Source organism: Mytilus californianus, unplaced genomic scaffold (genome assembly GCF_021869535.1).
Source record: "Mytilus californianus isolate M0D057914Y unplaced genomic scaffold, xbMytCali1.0.p SCAF_2, whole genome shotgun sequence".
Taxonomy (NCBI): domain Eukaryota; kingdom Metazoa; phylum Mollusca; class Bivalvia; order Mytilida; family Mytilidae; genus Mytilus; species Mytilus californianus.
Window position 1 is genome coordinate 138,254,660 of NW_026262668.1, and position 21,288 is coordinate 138,275,947.

Here is a 21,288-nt window from a genome sequence, read left to right on the forward strand (position 1 = left end):
TAAAGATACTTCTAAGGGTCCCAGGGTAAAACCTCGTACTTTTTCTTTTAAAAGAATCAAAAGTCACGAGAAGTTCGAATGGTAAAACCGGCAAATTTCAAGATGGCCACTGAAATGGAAAAAGCTCAAGCACTTCGTCAAACAAACAAAGCCGGAGCTTCAGATTTATTATATAGTTTAGGTTACTAACTAAAAAAATACTTTTTTAAAGTTTTCTTTTCATGTTTAACACATTCAACATGTATTTTTTGCTTTTATTTCTGCGATGACAATACTTTGATTCATCATGAAATCAATTTTGCTTTATCATTCAAGTCATTTGGAATTTTTAGGGTAGCAATTATAATTTCTCGGTAGTCTTCATTCAATATTTAGAAATTGGAGATTTACTTGCCATGTATATTTTATTATTAGCATTATGGCATGCAATACATTTCGTAGGAAATTGTTTTTTGTAATCCCTTTTGGGATTGTGAATCCATAATATAGACTTAAAAGACTTGATAAATTATCAAGTCTTTTAATTCTATGACGGGAAAATATTGGCAAACTATCTCTTCTCGAATCTGCGCCCATTATTCCTACAGCCATGGACCGTGCTGGGCTTCGCCAATGTCGCAATTTGCGATTATTTTATTTCATCTGGCGACAAAATACGCCTGCAGTTGATATTTCTGGCACCAACATTTTCTCATGTCAAGACTTTCATTTCTTGTCTAACGGTAATAATATCGATCGTCATTTAAATCCAATATTTAGAAATCAGAGATTTACTTGCCATGTATATTTTATTATTAGCATTATGGCATGCAATACATTTCGTAGGAAATTGTTTCTGTAATCCCTTTTGGGATTTTGAGTCCGGAGCGATTTTCTAAATTGGCCGCCGCAGAATCCATTAACAAGTCTTTGAAGTCTATGACGGGAAAATATTCACCAACTATCTCTTCTTGAATCTGCACCCTTCATACCTACAGCCAGGGACCACGCTGGGCTTCGCCAATGTCGCAATTTGCGATTTTTTTATTTCATCTGGCGACAAAATACCGCTGCGTTCAATATTTCTGGCGCCAACATTTTCTCATGTCAAAATTTTCATTTCTTGACTAAAGGTAATAATATCGATCATCATTTAAAAAGGTAAAAGTAAAAAATAAATTGCACGAAAATTTACCTGGCGACAAGTTTAGGACTTTGTTTATGACCCCAAGCTAATCAACAGTCACAACAGGTGTCACAATATGTTGTTACAGGTAAGCCGCTTATCAAATGGGTCATTAATGGTCATCAACATTAATTCATTCAAATAGAAATTGGTCAGTCAGCATTTGTCATTTCGTATTGAAGAAATTTTCATATGGCAACACAATTTGTAATGTTTAGCGTAGTTTTATGATGAAAACGTAATTGACAGAAAGACTAAAACCATAATAAACTGATTAAAAAACATCGCTTTTCTTGTATTCCGTAAAAAATGTTAAATTCAGATGTATTTTGTATTTGCCTGCCCTCACTTTTGATACGAAAAACAACAAAAATGGCCGCCATTGATGGTTTTTGTCTTTCTGTTAATTACGTTTTCATCATGAAACTACAAAACACTGCAAATTGTGTTGTAGTATGAAAATTTCTTTAATACGAAATGACAAATGCTGACTGACCAATTCTATTTGAATGAATTAATGCTAATGATCATTAAGGACACATTGGATAAGCGGATTACCTGTAACAACAGTACAATTCTATTTTTACTTTTAACAATTTAAATGACGATTGATAGATTTTATTAAGTGCTATGACCGTTACAGTGTTCTCCCCAGATATTTCATATAGCATCTTGGTAAACAGGGAAATTTGAAATACCATCTTGTTTCTAAAAATTATAGCATCACATCCATAACACAACCTATAAGAAAATCAATTCAGATAGCATCACATTCAAGAAACATACCATCACATTACCATGATGCTAAAAGGCCCTGGGGAGAACACTGCATTACAGTCAAGAAATGAAAATTTTGACATAGGAAAATGTTGGCGAAAGAAATATTGCCTGTGCACAGCTATATTTTGTCTCCAGATGAAATAAAAAAATCGCAATTTGGGACATTAGCGAAGCCCAGTGCGGTCCTTGCCAAGCAGGATTGATCTTGAAGTGACATAATATTTGAAATCAATGAATCAAGAATTTCTAATGGAATTTTCCTGGTTTACTAAGTTTTCCGTACTTTTTCTGTAAAATAATTGATATTTGTTCAATTTTGCACTGTTCTTACGAAAATGTTATACCATATACTTTGGACTCCAAAATTCAAGCTTAGATGTTGTATGAATTGATGATAAAAGATGTACAATTAGTGTTTTTTTTTTTAGTGAGAAAAGATATTGATTCCAACAGTGAAGATGAAGTCAAGGTTAAAGAACAGGCTGTATTGGAGTTAGGAAGTCTTATGGCAGAAACAAAACAAGCTGAAGGTTGGTACTAAATAAAACTTTCTAATATTTATCATGTTTATACTGTATGCAAAAATATAAGATGGCAACTGATATTCCTATCTTCATCAAATGAATAAATTAATTGTATGTGCTTAGGAAAGTCTTATATGATATCATGACACACTTAAAACATCCAAAAAGTATGAATACAAAAGTTTAAAAAAATCTTTATTGCTAAAGAAGGGTACATGTATACTGCTCCAAATGTAACAACTGTTCATTTTCTTGCTGTTAAATCTTGTTTATGTTGTGATAAGTCACAATTGAGCCTTGAGGAAAGAAAATGAATGACATTTGAAATCTATGGGATTTACTGATATACATTAATTGTCAAGTGTTTACAGCAATTGTAAACTTTTATGCAATAGTATCAACTTGATCTTCACTTCAGTAGCTTTGTATAAGCAGTAACCAACATACCTCCTATGAAAGAAATATCAGAAGAAACATGGAATTCTTATATAAGTTGTATTATTTGATTCATAGCTGATTAGTATGTATTTGTATTTTTCTGAAATCATTTTTCCGTGTTGATTATTTATATAGATAAAGAGATGTGGAGTTTAAATCAATTAGACATCAACCCAACTACACACTAACAAATATTAAGGTTGACTATGAATTGTACATTGTAGATACACTAGGAATCATACATGTCATGTCCAAGGCTTCCAAAACGGTCATATTTGTCGGACAAATGTAAAATTATCGGACATCGGTTTATTGGTTTCCCTTCTCTAACTTTAGTTTGCCTGAACCAAATGTTATGAAACTTATACACAATGCTTATTACCACAAAACACAGATCAAGTTTGAATTTTGGTGGTGTCACTTTTACCGTTCTAGAGTTGAGCCCTTTACAAATTGAAAAATTGCTGAATTTTTCGCTTCTGTTCTCTTTCTAATGTTTGCCTCAACCAAATGGTATGAAACTTATACACAATGCTTATTACCACAAAACTGATCAAGTACAAATTTGGGTAGCATCATTTCTACGGTTCTTGAGTTATGTCCCTTTATAATGTTATATGCAAGCGGGGGCATCATCTGTGTCCCATGGACACATTCTCCATTTATTTTATTTAAATTAATAACATTCCTGGTCTAAATCTACCTACTTTTTAGCAAAACAGATTGAGACTTATCAGAAAAACGTATTTAAAACGATAAGATCATAATTTACATGCATCAGGTAAACTATTTTGTACCGGTCATTGAACGGTCTATTTATTTAAAAGTTACATTTAAATTTCAGCGGTTTGCATCTTATCAATTTAATAAAAAGATTTAGATTATTAGAAATATGTATATGTACATGATTTGAAAAATTAAAAAGGTTGTAAGCGTAAAAAATCGTCAGAACCACGTTGTTTGAACTAGTACACGTGTGTGCATGTGGACAGGTGTGAGGTTTAATTATGCATCAAATTTTTTCAAAAATGCTAAAATTATCATTGATACCTTTATCTAACGTTCATTTCAAGTATATTACTGAAGAAATAACGTGGAAAGAGCTACTTAAACTCAATCATACTTTGTAAACGTACACGGATTTTACGTATCCGTCTCTGGTCCATGGTTTACCATTGCCAACATCCGATTTTATAGAAATGTGTTTTTTAAGATAAAAAGCAAAGTTTTTGACAGCCTAATTTTCCACAAACAAAGAGTCTAAGGCAGATATTAGTACGCTGATATTGCACACATCGAATAATGCACCGTCAATTGAAAAGTTTACGTCAGAACATCGTATTTATATCAAAAGTCAAATTTAAAATCGTTTTTTGTGTCAATCATTATTTATATGAAGCCCAATTGATTAAAATGCTTGCCTTTTGTTTCTTAGTCTTAAGGGACCTGAAATCGGGATAAGACAAAAAATGTCCGGCTAGCTCAAATATTTTTTGGAAGCCCTGGTCATGTCCATGAATAGAATTGTCAAAACAAAATAATCAAGATTAAATTAATGATTTACTTTGACTTTTTTTTTCAGAACTTGCAGGTTTAATCAAGTTTACCCGACCATTTTTATCTCTTGTTAGTAAAGCCAAGGCAGCCAAACTTGTGCGAGCTTTGGTTGATATGTTTTTAGATATGGAAGCAGGCACAGGAAAAGAGGTAGATACAATTATCAATTATTTTTGGCCAGGTTAGAAGAAGTCCAAAACCAGCTTATGATAAGTCTACACAAAACTCTAAAAATTTTTGAAAATTTTATAAATGGTAGCTGAATTTGCATACCTTCATTTTCTTATTGTTATACAAATATATTGTCTATACGTATGTTGGCCATAAGTTCTCTATAGTTAATATATATTTCACAATCCAACCTATACAAAGGAAGGTACAGATTATGACCAAGGTTAACATGCAGTTGTCACTAGCAATTTTTTGGACTTCCAAATTCACACAACAACCATTATACTTTCTTTGAAAATTAAACACTTGCTAAAAATTCCAAGACATGATCAAATAAAATTGCTTTTATTTATTGTTGTCAAGTAATGGATAATGCAACCAGCTGATTTTTTGTCAGAGGGGTTACTTGGTACTGTAGACTCCACCTAATATATTGGCTAATATTATTTATTTCAAAACACCAAACCCTTCCCTATACGTTTAATGTTAACCCTTACCATGCTGTGCACGCATATGACTGGATTACCCAAACCACAGTTATTTTGCTCCAATGGCACGCCATACTTTAAGGGGTCAACTTCATGATACTTATTTCGAAATTGATGCATGTTCCCTCAATCTGAGGCTATCTGTTGTCATGTGTCTCATGTTTAAGTTGCATTTTGAGCTCAAATACGAACTTGGAAAATTGAAATTGGAAAAAACTGGTTTTTCTGTAGGGGTGGGCTTCCCTTCAGTGTCTAACACAGGAAGTTCAGAGGCCTAAAACTTTCAAAAATAGTGTAAACCCGCGGGCATTTATCTTCTGATCATAATTATTATTGAAATACGGACAGGAAATGACTACTTCTGGTTTCAGGTCCAGTTGAAGTCAAAAATAGGAAAAAATCGTGAAATTTCTTATTTTTTGTCCAAATGACCTTCTTTAGACTGGTGTTCCCAGATCAGTTTCACTCCAACCTAAGAACTGTTCAGGTTAATGTGTTTAATGGGGTCCACTGTATATATGCAGAATACAGCTGGATACCTATATCAGCATCCCTTGGTCTTTGGGGTCAAGAAATAGGACGAAAAATCATCAAAATTGACGCTTTTTGCACCTGATGACCAATTTTTGGGCAAATTATCACCCACCCACCCCTGCCTCCTCACCCCAACCACCCCGCCCCGTGATCACCTACCTTATTTATAAAATATACTGTACAAGAGAAATACGTTGGGAGAATCTTGATAAAACTCAAGTGCTCACAGAATCAGAAATATAATTTCAACTGAATGTACCTCCTTTTGATTAATTTTTTGCAATATACATATAAATCCCTTTTGCCAAGAAGATATAATTTTGTAACGTGTAGGTTTGACCACATGTCATGGTCGCCATTTTCTTTTGTTTACAAAATGTGAGGAAGCCTCTAGAACCATGACCAAAATATTAACAGTCTTCAGAAAACTTTAACTTGTTGCAATAATATTTGATTAATTATGATTATCTTCATTGATATTCAAATAAATTTGATTAGTCAAAGAAATAAGATATATAACAAATTCGATTTTAGTTTAGAGACAGAACATGCTATATATTTATAGCCTGATTGGCTTACCTGTGATTTTACCACATACAAATGTAAATATGGATATTACTTAGTATATAAAAGAAATAAAGACACATACTATGGATGGTAGATATTTATTCACATAAATATTTCAGGACACTTGATTTATTTTAATAAATATAGGATTTAAAAACAGAAAAGCAAAAATTTGAGCATTACATAACCAGCTGATAAAATTTTTACACAATCATCGGTAGTGATGAATCTGATGAAAATAACATTGATCCCTATTATATATATAGCAGTGGTCAGGGCTAGTTCTATCTCAGGATTAGGTTAACTCATTATTGCAGAATATTCAATGAATATACATTTATCGTCTAATTGAATATATCGGATAATGGGATATTTTTTGCTAACATTTTGGGTATCCGATTTGCCGGAGTCTACTTTACTAATTAATTTAATAGTCATAAAAACAAATGCAAATGTGAAGATGTTGTTTTTCACTCACTGTAAATTCAAAAATCATTGGGATGTTTATATTAATGCGAAGAATGCAATGGTATCAGGTTCGCAATAATAAAAACTCACATTCATAATTTAAGTTGTGATTTTCTTTCACAAAATGTTTGCAATCGCATTAATTAGAACTAAATTTATACCAGTAATAAGTGATTCGCAATAATAAATGCACGCATTAATTTCTGAATTTACAGTAACTCACATACTTTTATTTTTAGGTTGAGTTGTGTAAAGAATGTATAGACTGGGCAAAAGATGAAAAGAGAACATTTCTTAGACAAGCCTTAGAGGTATGAAAATAAGGAGATGTTGTATGATTGCCAATGAAACAACTATCCACCAAAGTTCAAATGATGTGGATGTAAGCATTTAGTCCACTATTACATGAACTCCTTTAGTTATATATGTATGTAAAGATTTGCAGTATCTTCTTGGTTTCTAAAAGACAGGGGATGTAAACCATAGCTTTGATAGACTTTGGATATTATTGTTAAATTTTGGAAACAGCAAAATTGTCTTGTAAGATATTGTCTAGATTTGAAGTTATCTTATTATAGTGATTTCAAAACATTTTCAATAAATGATTCTATTAATTGCTACTATTATTTTACGTCATCAAAAAAAGAGAAGGACACTTTGACCTATACTATATGTTTCATTGACAAGTTATGAGTTGAAAATTCTTACCTATATTAACACTTCATTGATTTAGATAATGATTTATAATTGAATACAGATCATAGATATTGGTGTAATGATGTATCTGAGAAAGTGTAGCAACCTCCCACACAAATATAGGTCACCCTGACCTAAAGTTTACTCTTCACCGACCTTCAGTTTCATGTTTAAGTTCAGACCATATCTCCGCATCTTGATGAGTAAAGCAAACTCCCCCTATAAAAATCAGTTTGTCTAATGATACATCAAAAGCGATAGAACATACCAAGGAGTAATAAAATACATCAGTAATAATGAAAAAAAAAACGCCAAGAAAAAAAATCAAATTGACAAATAACACATAACTCTAGTTTTATGAAAGCATCAACTGTGAACCTTTTAAAAGTATGAAATGCTTCTGTCCTTCATACCAAATGTGCTTTGATGAAAGCTTTTTCACATCAATGACATTTCGAAAAGAAGCATTCAATTCTAAAGTACAGCCTCAAAAGTGTGGCGGGATATATATAAAATTGATCATAAACATATCAAAAGATATGATACACTCATTCGTGTGGGGATATAATCTACATTAAAGGGACTTCATTTGTTAGAACATAAAAAAAAAATAAGTGTAAATAATTAAAAATGTTGGATGGAAGATCATATTTACAAAATGTATAAATTTTTTATTTTAAACAAAATGAAGAGCCATGAAACAGTAAAACATATGAAAATTATATGAAAATCCTGGTTTACAAATAGAACCTAGTACTAAATTCTAAAAAAATACACTACATAAAGTACAAGATTTCATGTTGTTAGCATCATACTACTATGTTGTCTATTTATTTATTCTAAAGCATGACTATATTGCGGATAAGTTTTTATATGTGCAGAATTTTATTTTTGCCTTATTGATTTTTCAGGCTAGACTCATTGCTCTTTACCATGAGACAAAACAGTATACAGAAGCACTTGCTTTAGGTATGTTATTACTTCGAAAACATCAAATATTTAATTTTTATAAGGTAAAAAAACAATTTTATGAAAAATTGAAAACTGCATTAAACATATGCTTCATATTTGATTGATGAATGGATTGTTGTTTAACATTTTCAGTACTAAATTAAATTTTATAAGGCATGTTCTTTTAGCCAGACCACCTCGATGGTCTTGTGATGGCCTGCTTGTTTTAAGTGTGGGAGGTTATGTGTTCGAACCCCATTTAAGATCAATCTAAAGACTTGAAAATTGGTATTTGCTGCTTCTCCACTGAACATGCAGCATATAGGAGTAAGAACAGACTGGTCAGCTCAGAGTCGGAATAATGTGTGGGTAAGATGACTTGTCTTCCTGCAGACTGTTACGCTATGAACTAGCACTAGCACGTTATAAATCTTGCTCAGCATATCAGTCTAGTACAAAGCATTATCATTTCAAGCCAATCCATACCCCCTCCTTGCATCTTTCATAGTATTTTATTAATTCTCAAGCTATTTGTTTCCCAGTATGTGACATTATGTGCATTTTGTCTATGATTGTTGATATTGGAATGTAATAAAATAATTTTAAGCATTTAAAGGAATAGAGATAAAAATATGAATTTTCAAAATGTTTTTTTAATTGTTCTAAGGTAGAAAAATAAAAGAAACTAATGTTCTGATATGTATTTGCATTCAATTTGTTTTAGATTTAATCTTTTTACAAAAAAAAAACCCATAAAATTAAGGAGTATATTGTGAAAGGTGACAAAAAAGGGGAAGTAACTCAAATTTATTGTCAAACAACTTTATATAGACAAATGGCCCAAGACCACAATTAATGACCCTGCTTTTCGTTGTCCACAAACATAGTTCCTTTTAATTAGAGTGTATTTTTTCTTAATTTTTTTTCTTTCCCTTCCTCACTCATTTCTTAGTTTTTTTTTGGGTGGAAATGAAAGAAGAGAGGTGAAATAAACTTTTGGATGTTGTATTTTAACTGATTTTGATATGGAAAGAGTGAGTAGGCCAGGTGCAAAAAGGTAATATTTACAGTTTTCGGAACATCTCTTGACTTGTCCATAGGGGTATGGATGTGTATTGGCTAAATTTGTAAGAGTGATTGGTTCAATCTTTCTGAATTTTGGATATATTTTTGGACTAGTACTATACATTACACACACAAAAGATTTGACAAAAATGCATGGTGCAATTTTTTTAATGAAACAAAAAGTTATAAAGAACTAATAGAGGAATTTAATTGTGGTCTGTGGCCAAATTATTTATGACATTAAGCTAAGGTAATTGGTGTTAATTAACAGTATGTTTGACCCCAAACTGTCAAGTGAAGCCATGCACTTAATGGGTCATTTAATTTGACCGTTAAACTTCCTGTCCAGGTAGAATTACGAATTTGCGGGTATTTCAATGGAAATTCATTTATGAAATCAGTCTAAAGGCTCAAGAACCCGGCTGAAAACGGGTCATTTTCTGATTTCACAGGTTATTTAGCGACCTGGTTGGTATTTAAAAAATCTCGGGTGTGACTCGCAGGATACGGGTCAGTTGACAGATATGCAATGGTAATCTGAAAATATATTCATCAATTTTGTTATTTTAATTATCTGGTAAGACACCTTAAAATGGTTACACTCATTATAAAACTAATTTCAATAGTTCTCGTGAAAACACTTGTTTTAGATGCCTAGTTACATATGTGATTTCATACTAAGTGTTTTCCCTCAATTCTACGTAGATCAGAAAAAATTGAAGTAAAATGTGTTATAAAATTTTAAACATTTGGATTTATTATTTTAGGTTCATCATTACTACGAGAATTAAAGAAGCTAGATGATAAAGCATTACTAGTAGAAGTTCAGCTGCTGGAAAGTCGTGTATATCATTCACTTAGCAATCTCCCTAAAGCAAGGTTAATATAAATTTAGTAGACATCAAAGTCATGTATATCATTCACTTAGCAATCTCCCTAAAGCAAGGTAAATATAAATTTAGTAGACATCAAAGTCGTGTATATCATTCACTTAGCAATCTCCCTAAAGCAAGGTAAATATAAATTTAGTAGACATCAAAGTCGTGTATATCATTTACTTAGCAATCTCCCTAAAGCAAGGTAAATATAAATTTAGTAGACATCAGAGTCGTGTATATCATTCACTTAGCAATCTCCCTAAAGCAAGGTAAATATAAATTTAGTAGACATCAGAGTCGTGTATATCATTCACTTAGAAATCTCCCTAAAGCAAGGTAAATATAAATTTAGTAGACATCAAAGTTGTGTATATCATTCACTTAGCAATCTCCCTAAAGCAAAAAAAGTATAAATTTAGTAGACATCAATATCATTCACTTAGCAATCTCCCTAAAGCAAGGTTAATATAAATTTAGTAGACATCAAAGTCATGTATATCATTCACTTAGCAATCTCCCTAAAGCAAGGTAAATATAAATTTAGTAGACATCAAAGTCGTGTATATCATTCACTTAGCAATCTCCCTAAAGCAAGGTAAATATAAATTTAGTAGACATCAAAGTCGTGTATATCATTTACTTAGCAATCTCCTCAAAGTAAGGTAAATATAAATTTAGTAGACATCAGAGTCGTGTATATCATTCACTTAGCAATCTCCCTAAAGCAAGGTAAATATAAATTTAGTAGACATTAGAGTTGTGTATATCATTCACTTAGCAATCTCCCTAAAGCAAGGTTAATATAAATTTAGTAGACATCAAAGTCGTGTATATCATTCACTTAGCAATCTCCCTAAAGCAAGGTTAATATAAATTTAGTAGACATCAAAGTCATGTATATCATTTACTTTGCAATCTCCTTAAAGCAAGGTAGGTATCATGCAGTCTTCACGATAAACTTTTAAATCTACAGGGCCAGAGCTCAGTTTTTGGAAAATTTTGGTTAGATTCTGTTGGCCTATAGAGATGATTTTTACAGGCCTGATAGCAATTTTACAAGCCTGGGCTGCTGGGTATGTGTTAGTAAACATCAAAGTCGTGTACCGGGGTACATCATTCACTTAGCAATCTCCCTAAAGCAAAGAAAGTATGAATTTAGTAAACATCAAAGTTATGAGAGAGCACTTTCTTTAATGTAACTAAACAAGGGCAGTACAAATTAAGTAGAAATGTGAGTGATTTATTTACTTAATTAAAGGTGATGTTAAATAGTATTTTACAGTTTGATTGTCGCTCGTATTCTCTTTGAATTCAATGCCTGTTCTAAGTATTGACTATAAAAGCTGCTGAAATTTAGTAAAGCATTGAAGGGATAAAAATAGCATGCACTTACGTGTATATTTTTACATAGAAAGTTGATTTTCATTTGATTTGGTGGCATTTATTTTATCACTTAGTTTTCTGATACAAAAACCTTTTATTAGTTTGACAACAGGTTTGTGTAGCTCTTTGATACTTATTTATATGATGAACATTTTTTATGTTACAGGGCAGCTTTGACATCAGCTAGGACTACTGCCAACAGCATATACTGTCCACCAAAACTTCAAGCTGCTTTAGATATGCAGTCAGGTGTGTATCAATTTTCCCAAAGGAGTAGGTTTGAGAAAACTTGGATATGGCCCCTATTTCAAGTTTGCCAAATAAGGCCCTTTGAATTTTCTTATGCCAGCATTGTTGATAACACATGCTTTTCACATGTAATACACACTTTTTCAACTGTTTACACCTTTTTGTTACACACTACAGAAACAAGAGTCCCATGTTACTTGCATAGAGATTTGTGAATAAACATTTGTAAAATTGTGTAGTAAAACAGATGAAATCATACTATATTTATAAAACAAAAATGGACAAATTGAATGTAATCATTTTCCTTTCCTTTTCCTTCAAATATGTGAAATAGCCAATAATAATCCAAATATAAACGAGAAAACCCGCTATTATTACAAAAATATCCACAATAAAACACAAAATAAGAAAAACGGAAAAACTAAAGAATAGTGACAACAAAGAGAATACAGGGATTCGAACCAATACCAACAAGTCTCTACCTTTATCTTGACTCTTTAAATCATTGATCTTAACTCATGCTTACCTCTTGGCTACCAACTTATACTATATGATTGCCTATTATGTATATATAAAGGCACAAGCCCTGTGTGTCTGTTGTACCGATGTGCATCATATGTTCATTTATATATATAAAATAGACTATCTAAATTGCAACCCATTGGAAGCTGAGAGGTTTCGTCGATGTGTTGATATCAGTCACACATAACAGATTTTAAGGAGGGGTTCGATTCCCAGTGAAGGCATATAAAAATTACACAAATTAAAGGTAAGTTTTTAAATTAATTCCATTAGTGAACAGAAATCAGAAAATTAGCAAATTCAAACTTAATAAAATAAGGCACACAAAGGAAACAATTGAATATAATTTCATTTTTTGGTGAGTCCATTTAAGCGACAGATTTAGGAAGCGATGATTCAAAAAGAATCCACTGTAAATGAATAGGTTGGCATCATGACTATGGTTTAAGAAGTCAGAATTTATTTTCTTGTATGTTTCAGGTGTACTTCATGCAGCTGATGAGAAAGATTTCAAAACAGCTTACTCTTATTTTTATGAGGCATTTGAAGGATATGATTCCATAGACAGTCCTAAAGCAATCACAGCTCTCAAATACATGTTGATGTCTAAAATCATGTTAAATACGTAAGTTATACCTGACAAATACATGTTGATGTCTAAAATTATGTAAAATACGTAAGTTATACCAGACAAATACATGTTGATGTCTAAAATTATGTTAAATACATAAGTTATACCAGACAAATACATGTTGATGTCTAAAATTCTGTTAAATACGTAAGTTATGTACCAGACAAATACATGTTGATGTCTAAAATTCTGTTAAATACGTAAGTTATGTACCAGACAAATACATGTTGATGTCGAAAATCATGTTAAATATGTAAGTTATACCAGACAAATACATGTTGATGTCGAAAATCATGTAAAATACGTAAGTTATATCAGACAAATACATGTTGATGTCTAAAATTATGTTAAATACGTAAGTTATATCAGACAAATACATGTTGATGTCTAGAATCATGTTAAAAAAACGTAAGTTATACCAGACAAATACATGTTGATGTCTAAAATCATGTTAAAAAAACGTAAGTTATACCAGACAAATACATGTTGATGTCGAAAATCATGTTAAATACGTAAGTTATACCAGACAAATACATGTTGATGTCGAAAATCATGTTAAATACGCAAGTTATACCAGACAAATACATGTTGATGTCGAAAATCATGTTAAATACGTAAGTTATACCTGACAAATACATGTTGATGTCGAAAATTATGTTAAATACGTAAGTTATACCAGACAAATACATGTTGATGTCGAAAATTATGTTAAATACGTAAGTTATACCAGACAAATACAGGTTGATGTCTAAAATCGTGTTAAATACGTAAGTTATACCAGACAAATACATGTTGATGTCGAAATTTATGTTAAATACTTAAGTTATACCAGACAAATACATGTTGATGTCTAAAATTATGTTAAATACGTAAGTTATACCAGACAAATACATGTTGATGTCGAAAATTATGTTAAATACGTAAGTTATACCAGACAAATACATGTTGATGTCGAAAATTATGTTAAATACGTAAGTTATACCAGACAAATACATGTTGATGTCGAAAATCATGTTAAATATGTAAGTTATACCAGACAAATACATGTTGATGTCGAAAATCATGTTAAATATGTAAGTTATACCAGACAAATACATGTTGATGTCGAAAATTATGTTAAATACGTAAGTAACAGCACTCAAATACATGCTGTGTCTAAAATTATGTTAAATATGCAAGTTTAACAACACAAATACAAGCTGATGTCCAAAACTATGTTAAATACATAAGTTAAAGCCCATTTCTTTTTAATAAGATGTAAATGCTGAAAGGCTTTTTCAAAACAAAGTTTACTGGGAACTTTTGAATTAACCTTCATGTCCATAACCTGGTCATGCAGGTTTATAAACTATATAACTTTTTAGTCATACAATGTTGGTGTGTAGATGTATCTTATAAAATTTTATCATGTGCCATTAGGTAAGGGTAACATAATATTCTAAAGTAATGTTGCATTCTTTTTATAAACTGTTTCACAGAAGGTCTAATATTTGAGAATGGCACAAGCCTGTATTGTTAATCAAATCAACATTATTGATAATGGCATTATGGCAATATCATTTCTCAATACATGAAAAATAGTATATTTACCAATTATTTACTGTTAATTTGATACTTTTAGATCTGATGAAGTCCAAGCTATTGTTAGTGGTAAATTGGCTTTGAAATACAGTGGCCCTGCTGTTGAAGCCATGAAAAGTATAGCTCAAGCTAGCCATAAAAGATCTCTTGCTGAATTTCAGAAGGTACTAAGTGTGAATAAATTAATGGATAGATATTGATATGACATAAAACCCAACAATAGGTTTCACCATTTGTGAAAAATTGAATAAAATTGAGAATGGAAATGGGGAATGTGTCTAAGAGACAACAAACCGACCAAAGAGCAGAAAAGAGACAAAGGCTACCAATGGGTCTTTAACACACCGAGAAAATCTCGCACCCGAAGGCGGGCTTCAGCTGGCCCCTAAACAAAAATGTGTACTAGTTCAATGAAAATGGACGTCACACTAAACTCCAAAACATATAAATGAACTAGACTTGAAAAACATACAAGACTAACAAAGGCCAGAGGCTCCTGACTTGGGACAGGCGTAAAAATGCGGCGGGGTTAAACATGTTTTGTGAGATCTCAACCCTCCCCCTATACCTCTAGCCAATGCAGAATAAACAAACACACAGCAATACGCACAGTAAAACTCAGTTTTAAAGAAGTCATAGTCCTATGTCTGAATAGGTAACAAAAGAAACTAAGCAAAATGACAATGGTACATAAATTAACAAAGGACTACTAGCAGTTACTGACATGCCAGCTCCAGACCTCAATTAAACTGATTGTAAGATTATGTCTTCATCATATGAAAATCAAGCAGAATGAATTCATTTCTGAATATTAAAGACAGAAGTTGAAGATATAATTTAAAATAAAAATATATGTATTGCATTTAGAATAACCACTGGATGTTAAGCAACCAAAAATTTATTAATCATTAGAATAACTGATATTTTATCATACTATACCAAGCCAAACAGTATCGATATGTCATGTTCTAATAATTTAACATACTATTAAGCTGGAAGAATTTTCTAGGGTAATATTTCCATAAGCATTGTTTATTTAGAAAAAAACAATATGTGATTCTTTTAAAATGAATGACGCTACACACAGTGTGCTAATGATATATTCTAAAAAAAAGTAGCATTTCAAAATATTATTTGTTGATCTAAGATATTCAGCTTTGTTTAATATACTACAAGTGTTATTACCTTTGCAGACACTTGCAAGCTTTAAATCTCAGTTAGAAGATGATCCAATTGTTAACGCCCACCTGAAGACATTATATGATAACTTACTGGAGCAGAATCTGTGTAGGATCATAGAACCTTTCTCAAGGGTCCAGGTAATATATGTACAATTATATAGCTTGTTTACTGGAGCAGAATCTGTGTAAAATCATAGAACCTTTCTCAAGGGTCCAGGTAATATACAGTACACACTGGAACATAGTCTGAAAAATCATCAGCATTTTGTATGCCTGGCATCAAATGCTTGGCTTTTTTTGGGGGCCATAAATCACTGGCTGATGGTCAGACTACCTGATGGGATAATTAAAGGTTGGCAGTCAGGTGTTTTAAATCCATTTACAGGTGGAAAGTTTCGTGTCTGGATTACATAATATTTACCTGTACAGGTAAATTTAATTGTGCTGTACACACAGAATTAAGAAAGTTTTTGGAATTTGGTTTCAAAGAGAAAAAAAATCTCGGAAAAAAAAAATTTCAAAATTTTCATCATAAATTTTTTAGTCAGTCGTTTATGATGATGTTATTCACGAAAAATAAAGTGGACGTAGTGTTACATGCAAGTTAATAAAGTTCTTTACAAATTAAATTTATGAAAATGAACACAAAAAACCTCTAAAATTTCAAATTATATGTAAACGTGTTTTCATCCTGTCAACCATGACCCCGCTTTCTCAAGCAATAAATTTAAATGCTCAATCAGGTTCTATTCCTGTTCAAATATTTTATTAAATAGCCATCGTATCTGACAAAAGAAAAAATAGCTGTCAAATCTATGTTTCATTTTCCGTTTCAGTAAGATTTCATGTTTTGAGAATATATTTACATTTCGTTTTCAAATATGAATAAAGACAGGAAAATAAAATTTTTAAAAAGGTAACTGAAAAACTTAAACTAGTAAATTAATGAATTGCAAGAACATATAATTCTCGACGAAATGTAGATGTAACGGAAAAAGAAGGAAATGAAATAGATATTTGAATTTTTAATCATAGAGAAAGATTAAAAAGAAAACAAAAAATATATAGTGTTTCTTCCTCAGGATGACCTGAAAATAAAAAAGATACATTTCTTTTATTGGTAAATTAAACAATTTGAACTGAAACAATCTGAAACTGTTCTTGCCTTTTAAATTTCCATTATGATAATATCGATTTTACCTGTAACACTATCAAAACTAATAACATATATTAAGTAGCATGTCCGACCAACCATGCATGCCTGACTGATTTTATTGCGCCTGTTATCAGCTGATGATTTGATTAACAGCAGATAATCTAATTATCGACATTTATCAGACCATGTCCCAGAATGTACTGTATGTACAATTATATAGCTTGTTTCTATGGTCCAGGTAATATATGTACAATTATATAGCTTGTTTCTATGGTCCAGGTAATGTATTTACAATTATATAACTTGTTTCTATGGTCCAGGTAATGTATTTACAATTATATAACTTGTTTCTATGGTCCAGGTAATGTATTTACAATTATATAACTTGTTTCTATGGTCCAGGTAATATATGTACAATTATATAACTTGTTTCTATGGTCCAGGTAATATATGTACAATTATATAGCTTGTTTCTATGGTCCAGGTAATATATGTACAATTATATAGCTTGTTTCTATGGTTCAGGTGATTCTCCTTGTGTAATAATAGATACTTCATCATTCTTTTAGATAATCACATACTGTGTAATGTAACTGTCTTTAAGACTCAAGGTGGTCAATAACTGGACAGAAATGTTTTAGAATTTTACAACCTTTTTCAGGAGTTTGAACATATTAAGATATCTGACCAGTACTTATTTATTTTGAGGAAGACAACATTCTCCCATAAAAACATATTTGATAAAAGTTAAATGTAATGGTATGTGCATATTCAATCAAAGGACCAAAAGGACTTTCATTTTAAACATTCAGAATAGTTTTGCTGGGTTGCAGGAAATGTCAATCGGACTTATAGTAAGGTGAATGTTGAGCAGGTAGGGAAAAGTTACCTGTTTGATGAATGGATTCCTCTTACAATTTCTAACTCAGAGCCTTCAAACTGTATAGAATGTTTTTGTATCGCCTCTCTCGAGACATTGGTGTGCTTTCTGTGACGACGTTGTCAACAATGTATTAGTTTGTAATTAGGTCAGTTTATGGGGAACCACAATTAGTAGGTCAATGATATTTTGTATGCAGTTGTATTGGTATTTGGCACATCTCATTTCCATGGAGATTATTTGGCCCTGCCCCCTCAGTCATGGTCTGTTGACTTTGAAACTTTTGCTTAGTTTACATGTATAAGTTTGTGATTAGGTCAGTTTATGGGGAACCACTTGTGGTAGGTCAATGATATTTGGTATGCAGTTGTAATAGCATTTGGCACATCTCATTTCCATGGAGATTATTTGGCCCTGCCCCCTCAGTCATGGTCTGTTGACTTTGACGCTTGCTTAGTTTACATGTATTAGTTTGTGATTAGGTCAGTTTTTGGAGAACCACTAGAGGTGGGTCAGTGATATTTTGTATGCAGTTGTATTAGTAATGGCACATCTCAATTCCATGGAGATTTTCTGGCCACATACCTTCAGTCATGGTTCAATGACTTTGAATATTTTTCGTAATTTACATGTTAAAGTCAGGGGCGTTTCTAGGATATTTGAAAGAGGGGGTGTAGAATCAAATTTTTTGGACCTTTTTTTTGCTAAAAAACATAAAATAATTGTGAAATGCACTAATGTAACGGTTCCTCACTTGGAGCATGTATCATGTGTATATTTTATAGTTAAAGTGTCAGGGTTTGACATTTTTATGCCGAATTCTCTCCATTAATTGTCTATGGTATATTAAAATGATTGAATGGATCTTAACAGCATATAGCAATTGTCAGGGTTTGACATTTTTATGCCGAATTCTCTCCATTAATTGTCTATGGTATATTAAAATGATTGAATGGATCTTAACAGCATGCAGAAGACCAATAAAGAGAAATTCCAAATTCTAGGGTATAAGGCGTTACTTAACATTTCACTAGTCCTAGGCCACGATTTTATGAACGGGAGGAGTACTTACGGTTGCCCTGGTAGAGGGTCCATGGGGAAGCTCAGAAGCTCCTGAATTTCAACAATTTAGCATCAAATTATGAAGTAGCCAGACTGATAAATATCTCTCTATTTTAGATTAAGTTCTGGTTTTGTGGAACGACACACATGATACAAGACAAACAAACACTGAAGTATAAAGTTCTTTCGTTCTAAATATTGTAGGTTTTAATGTGGAATACATGATTGAATATGATAAATTGCCATATTCAATACAATATTAGCAGATTACGATAGTTTGTTGTTTTTTTTTTTTTATTTTAGTACACCCATTACGCCCTTACCTGGACCCGCCCCTGAAAGTATTGCTATTTTAATTTCAACATTTGCATTTTACTATCAAAATAGCGAAAAGGCGAACCCCTCTTTTTCTTGACGATCAATGCATTTGAATGGGGACATATAGTTGGAACCCCCCTTTTAAAAATGGCTGGATCCTCCCGTGTTTTGGGTACAAGAAATATCATGATAGACACTTCCAGACAGTTTTGAAATCTAAGGATACATATTAACAAGAAATTATTACTTTTTAGGTACAACATGTAGCTAATCTGATCAAATTACCTATGGTAAGTCAAGTATTAAACTTATTAAGACAATTTTACAGGTAAAGACTTGTTCATTTTCAATTTCAAGAGGTAATTAATAAATTCTGTTTATTCAGGAATCAGATGACAACACTTGAATTCATTAAGATCATTTGAAATTATATTTGTGCAAATACATGCTGAAAAAGGATGAAATCTTTTTTATACAAAAAATAAAGTGATAATAAAAGATGATATGGAGTATCCTTTAATGAGAAAGCAACCGAAGGACATAAATAACCAGAAGACATCTACAGGTCAACACATTGTTAGTAATATTATGATTTTTTTTCAGGACACAGTTGAGAAGAAATTATCACAAATGATACTAGACAAAAAATTCCATGGTGAGTACATGCTTGCTGTTCGGTGTGAGCCAAGGCTCCATGTTGAAGACCGTACTTTGACCTATAATGGTTCTTTTATAAATGTTGACTTGGATGGAGAGTTGTCTCATTGGCACTCATACCACATCTTCTTATATCTATTGGATGGAGAGTTGTCTCATTGGCACTCATACCACATCTTCTTATATCTATTGGATGGAGAGTTGTCTCATTGGCACTCATACCACATCTTCTTATATCTATATACAATAAACAGACCCACACACATTAAAATCCCTAAACCGTAGAATGCAGATGGACATAGAATGAAATATTTCTTTTTTTAGTTACAAGTTTGATTGATGGCGTAAAATATAGCAATAACTGTAAATTCTGAAATTTGTGTGATGTTTTTATTATTGAGAGATTTGCGACGGATAGGTTTTTATTATTGAGAGATTTGCGACAGGATAGGTTTTTATTATTGAGAGATTTGCGACAGGATAGGTTTTTATTATTGCGAGATTTGTGACAGGATAGGTTTTTATTTTTGAGAGATTTGTGACAGGATAGGTTTTTCACAAAATAAAATCTCATAATTTGTATGAAGCGTTTTCTAAAATCCCAAATAATCGTGTCTGTTGTTAACTATTGCAGTAATAAATGCTTGCTAACATTTCTGAATTTACAATGCCATGTTACTGAAAATTATAAGTTATAAGAAACTCATTATTTTATGAAAATTCCACTAGTTGAATATTTTTATCTACAAAAGCATATTTTCAGTGAATATTTGTTTTGAAAGTTTTCAAAATAGTGAATTTTTATATTTTGCTTTATTTGTAGGTATATTGGACCAAGGAGCAGGTGTTTTGATTGTATTTGATGAAACCCCGGTGGACAAGACATATGAGAACTCACTTGATACCATTCAAAACATGGGCAAAGTTGTTGATGCTTTATATAATAAAGCCAAGAAGCTGACATAATTATTTAATGTTGAAATGGGAAGGGAGGGTATACTGAAATTTTTGTTATTAAATTTATCTTTATGTGACATTTTGTGCATTTGCTATTTTACCATATCTGCAATTAAAATATTGTTTGTAATTTTTCCTTATAAGTAATTAAGAATTCCAAATAAACCATCTTCTGACTGCAATAACACTTCACAACAAAACTAACCCCAAGGTTGACTGGGGTATTCAAAAATTATCATCCTGTTCCTTTCTGGTAGTAAAAAACTAGCACAAGTGGGTGTCTATTTGACTGTGCAGAATGTATAAATTTGTAGCCATGTCCAGTCAGAATGGAGATGTTAAATCTGATGCCTCGTGATGACAGAGTGCCAAGAACCCTTGCAACAACTCCTTAACAGGTTCTAAAGGTGGCCTGTTGCAAGGCAACAT

General features: G+C 31.8%; 1 protein-coding gene across 1 annotated transcript; it reads left to right on the forward strand.

Moving 5' to 3' along the window:
* Positions 1-38: 38 nt before the first annotated feature.
* LOC127731204 (26S proteasome non-ATPase regulatory subunit 11-like) lies at positions 39-20,936 on the forward strand. Its single transcript, XM_052240159.1, has 13 exons — positions 39-181; positions 2,374-2,475; positions 4,490-4,614; positions 6,932-7,003; positions 8,300-8,357; positions 10,172-10,283; positions 11,832-11,914; positions 12,917-13,061; positions 14,689-14,812; positions 15,842-15,967; positions 19,500-19,535; positions 19,849-19,900; positions 20,726-20,936. Exons 1-13 carry the CDS (start codon positions 79-81, stop codon positions 20,866-20,868), a joined length of 1,281 nt encoding a protein of 426 aa, XP_052096119.1. The 5' UTR covers positions 39-78; the 3' UTR covers positions 20,869-20,936.
* The last annotated feature ends 352 nt before the right edge of the window (positions 20,937-21,288 follow it).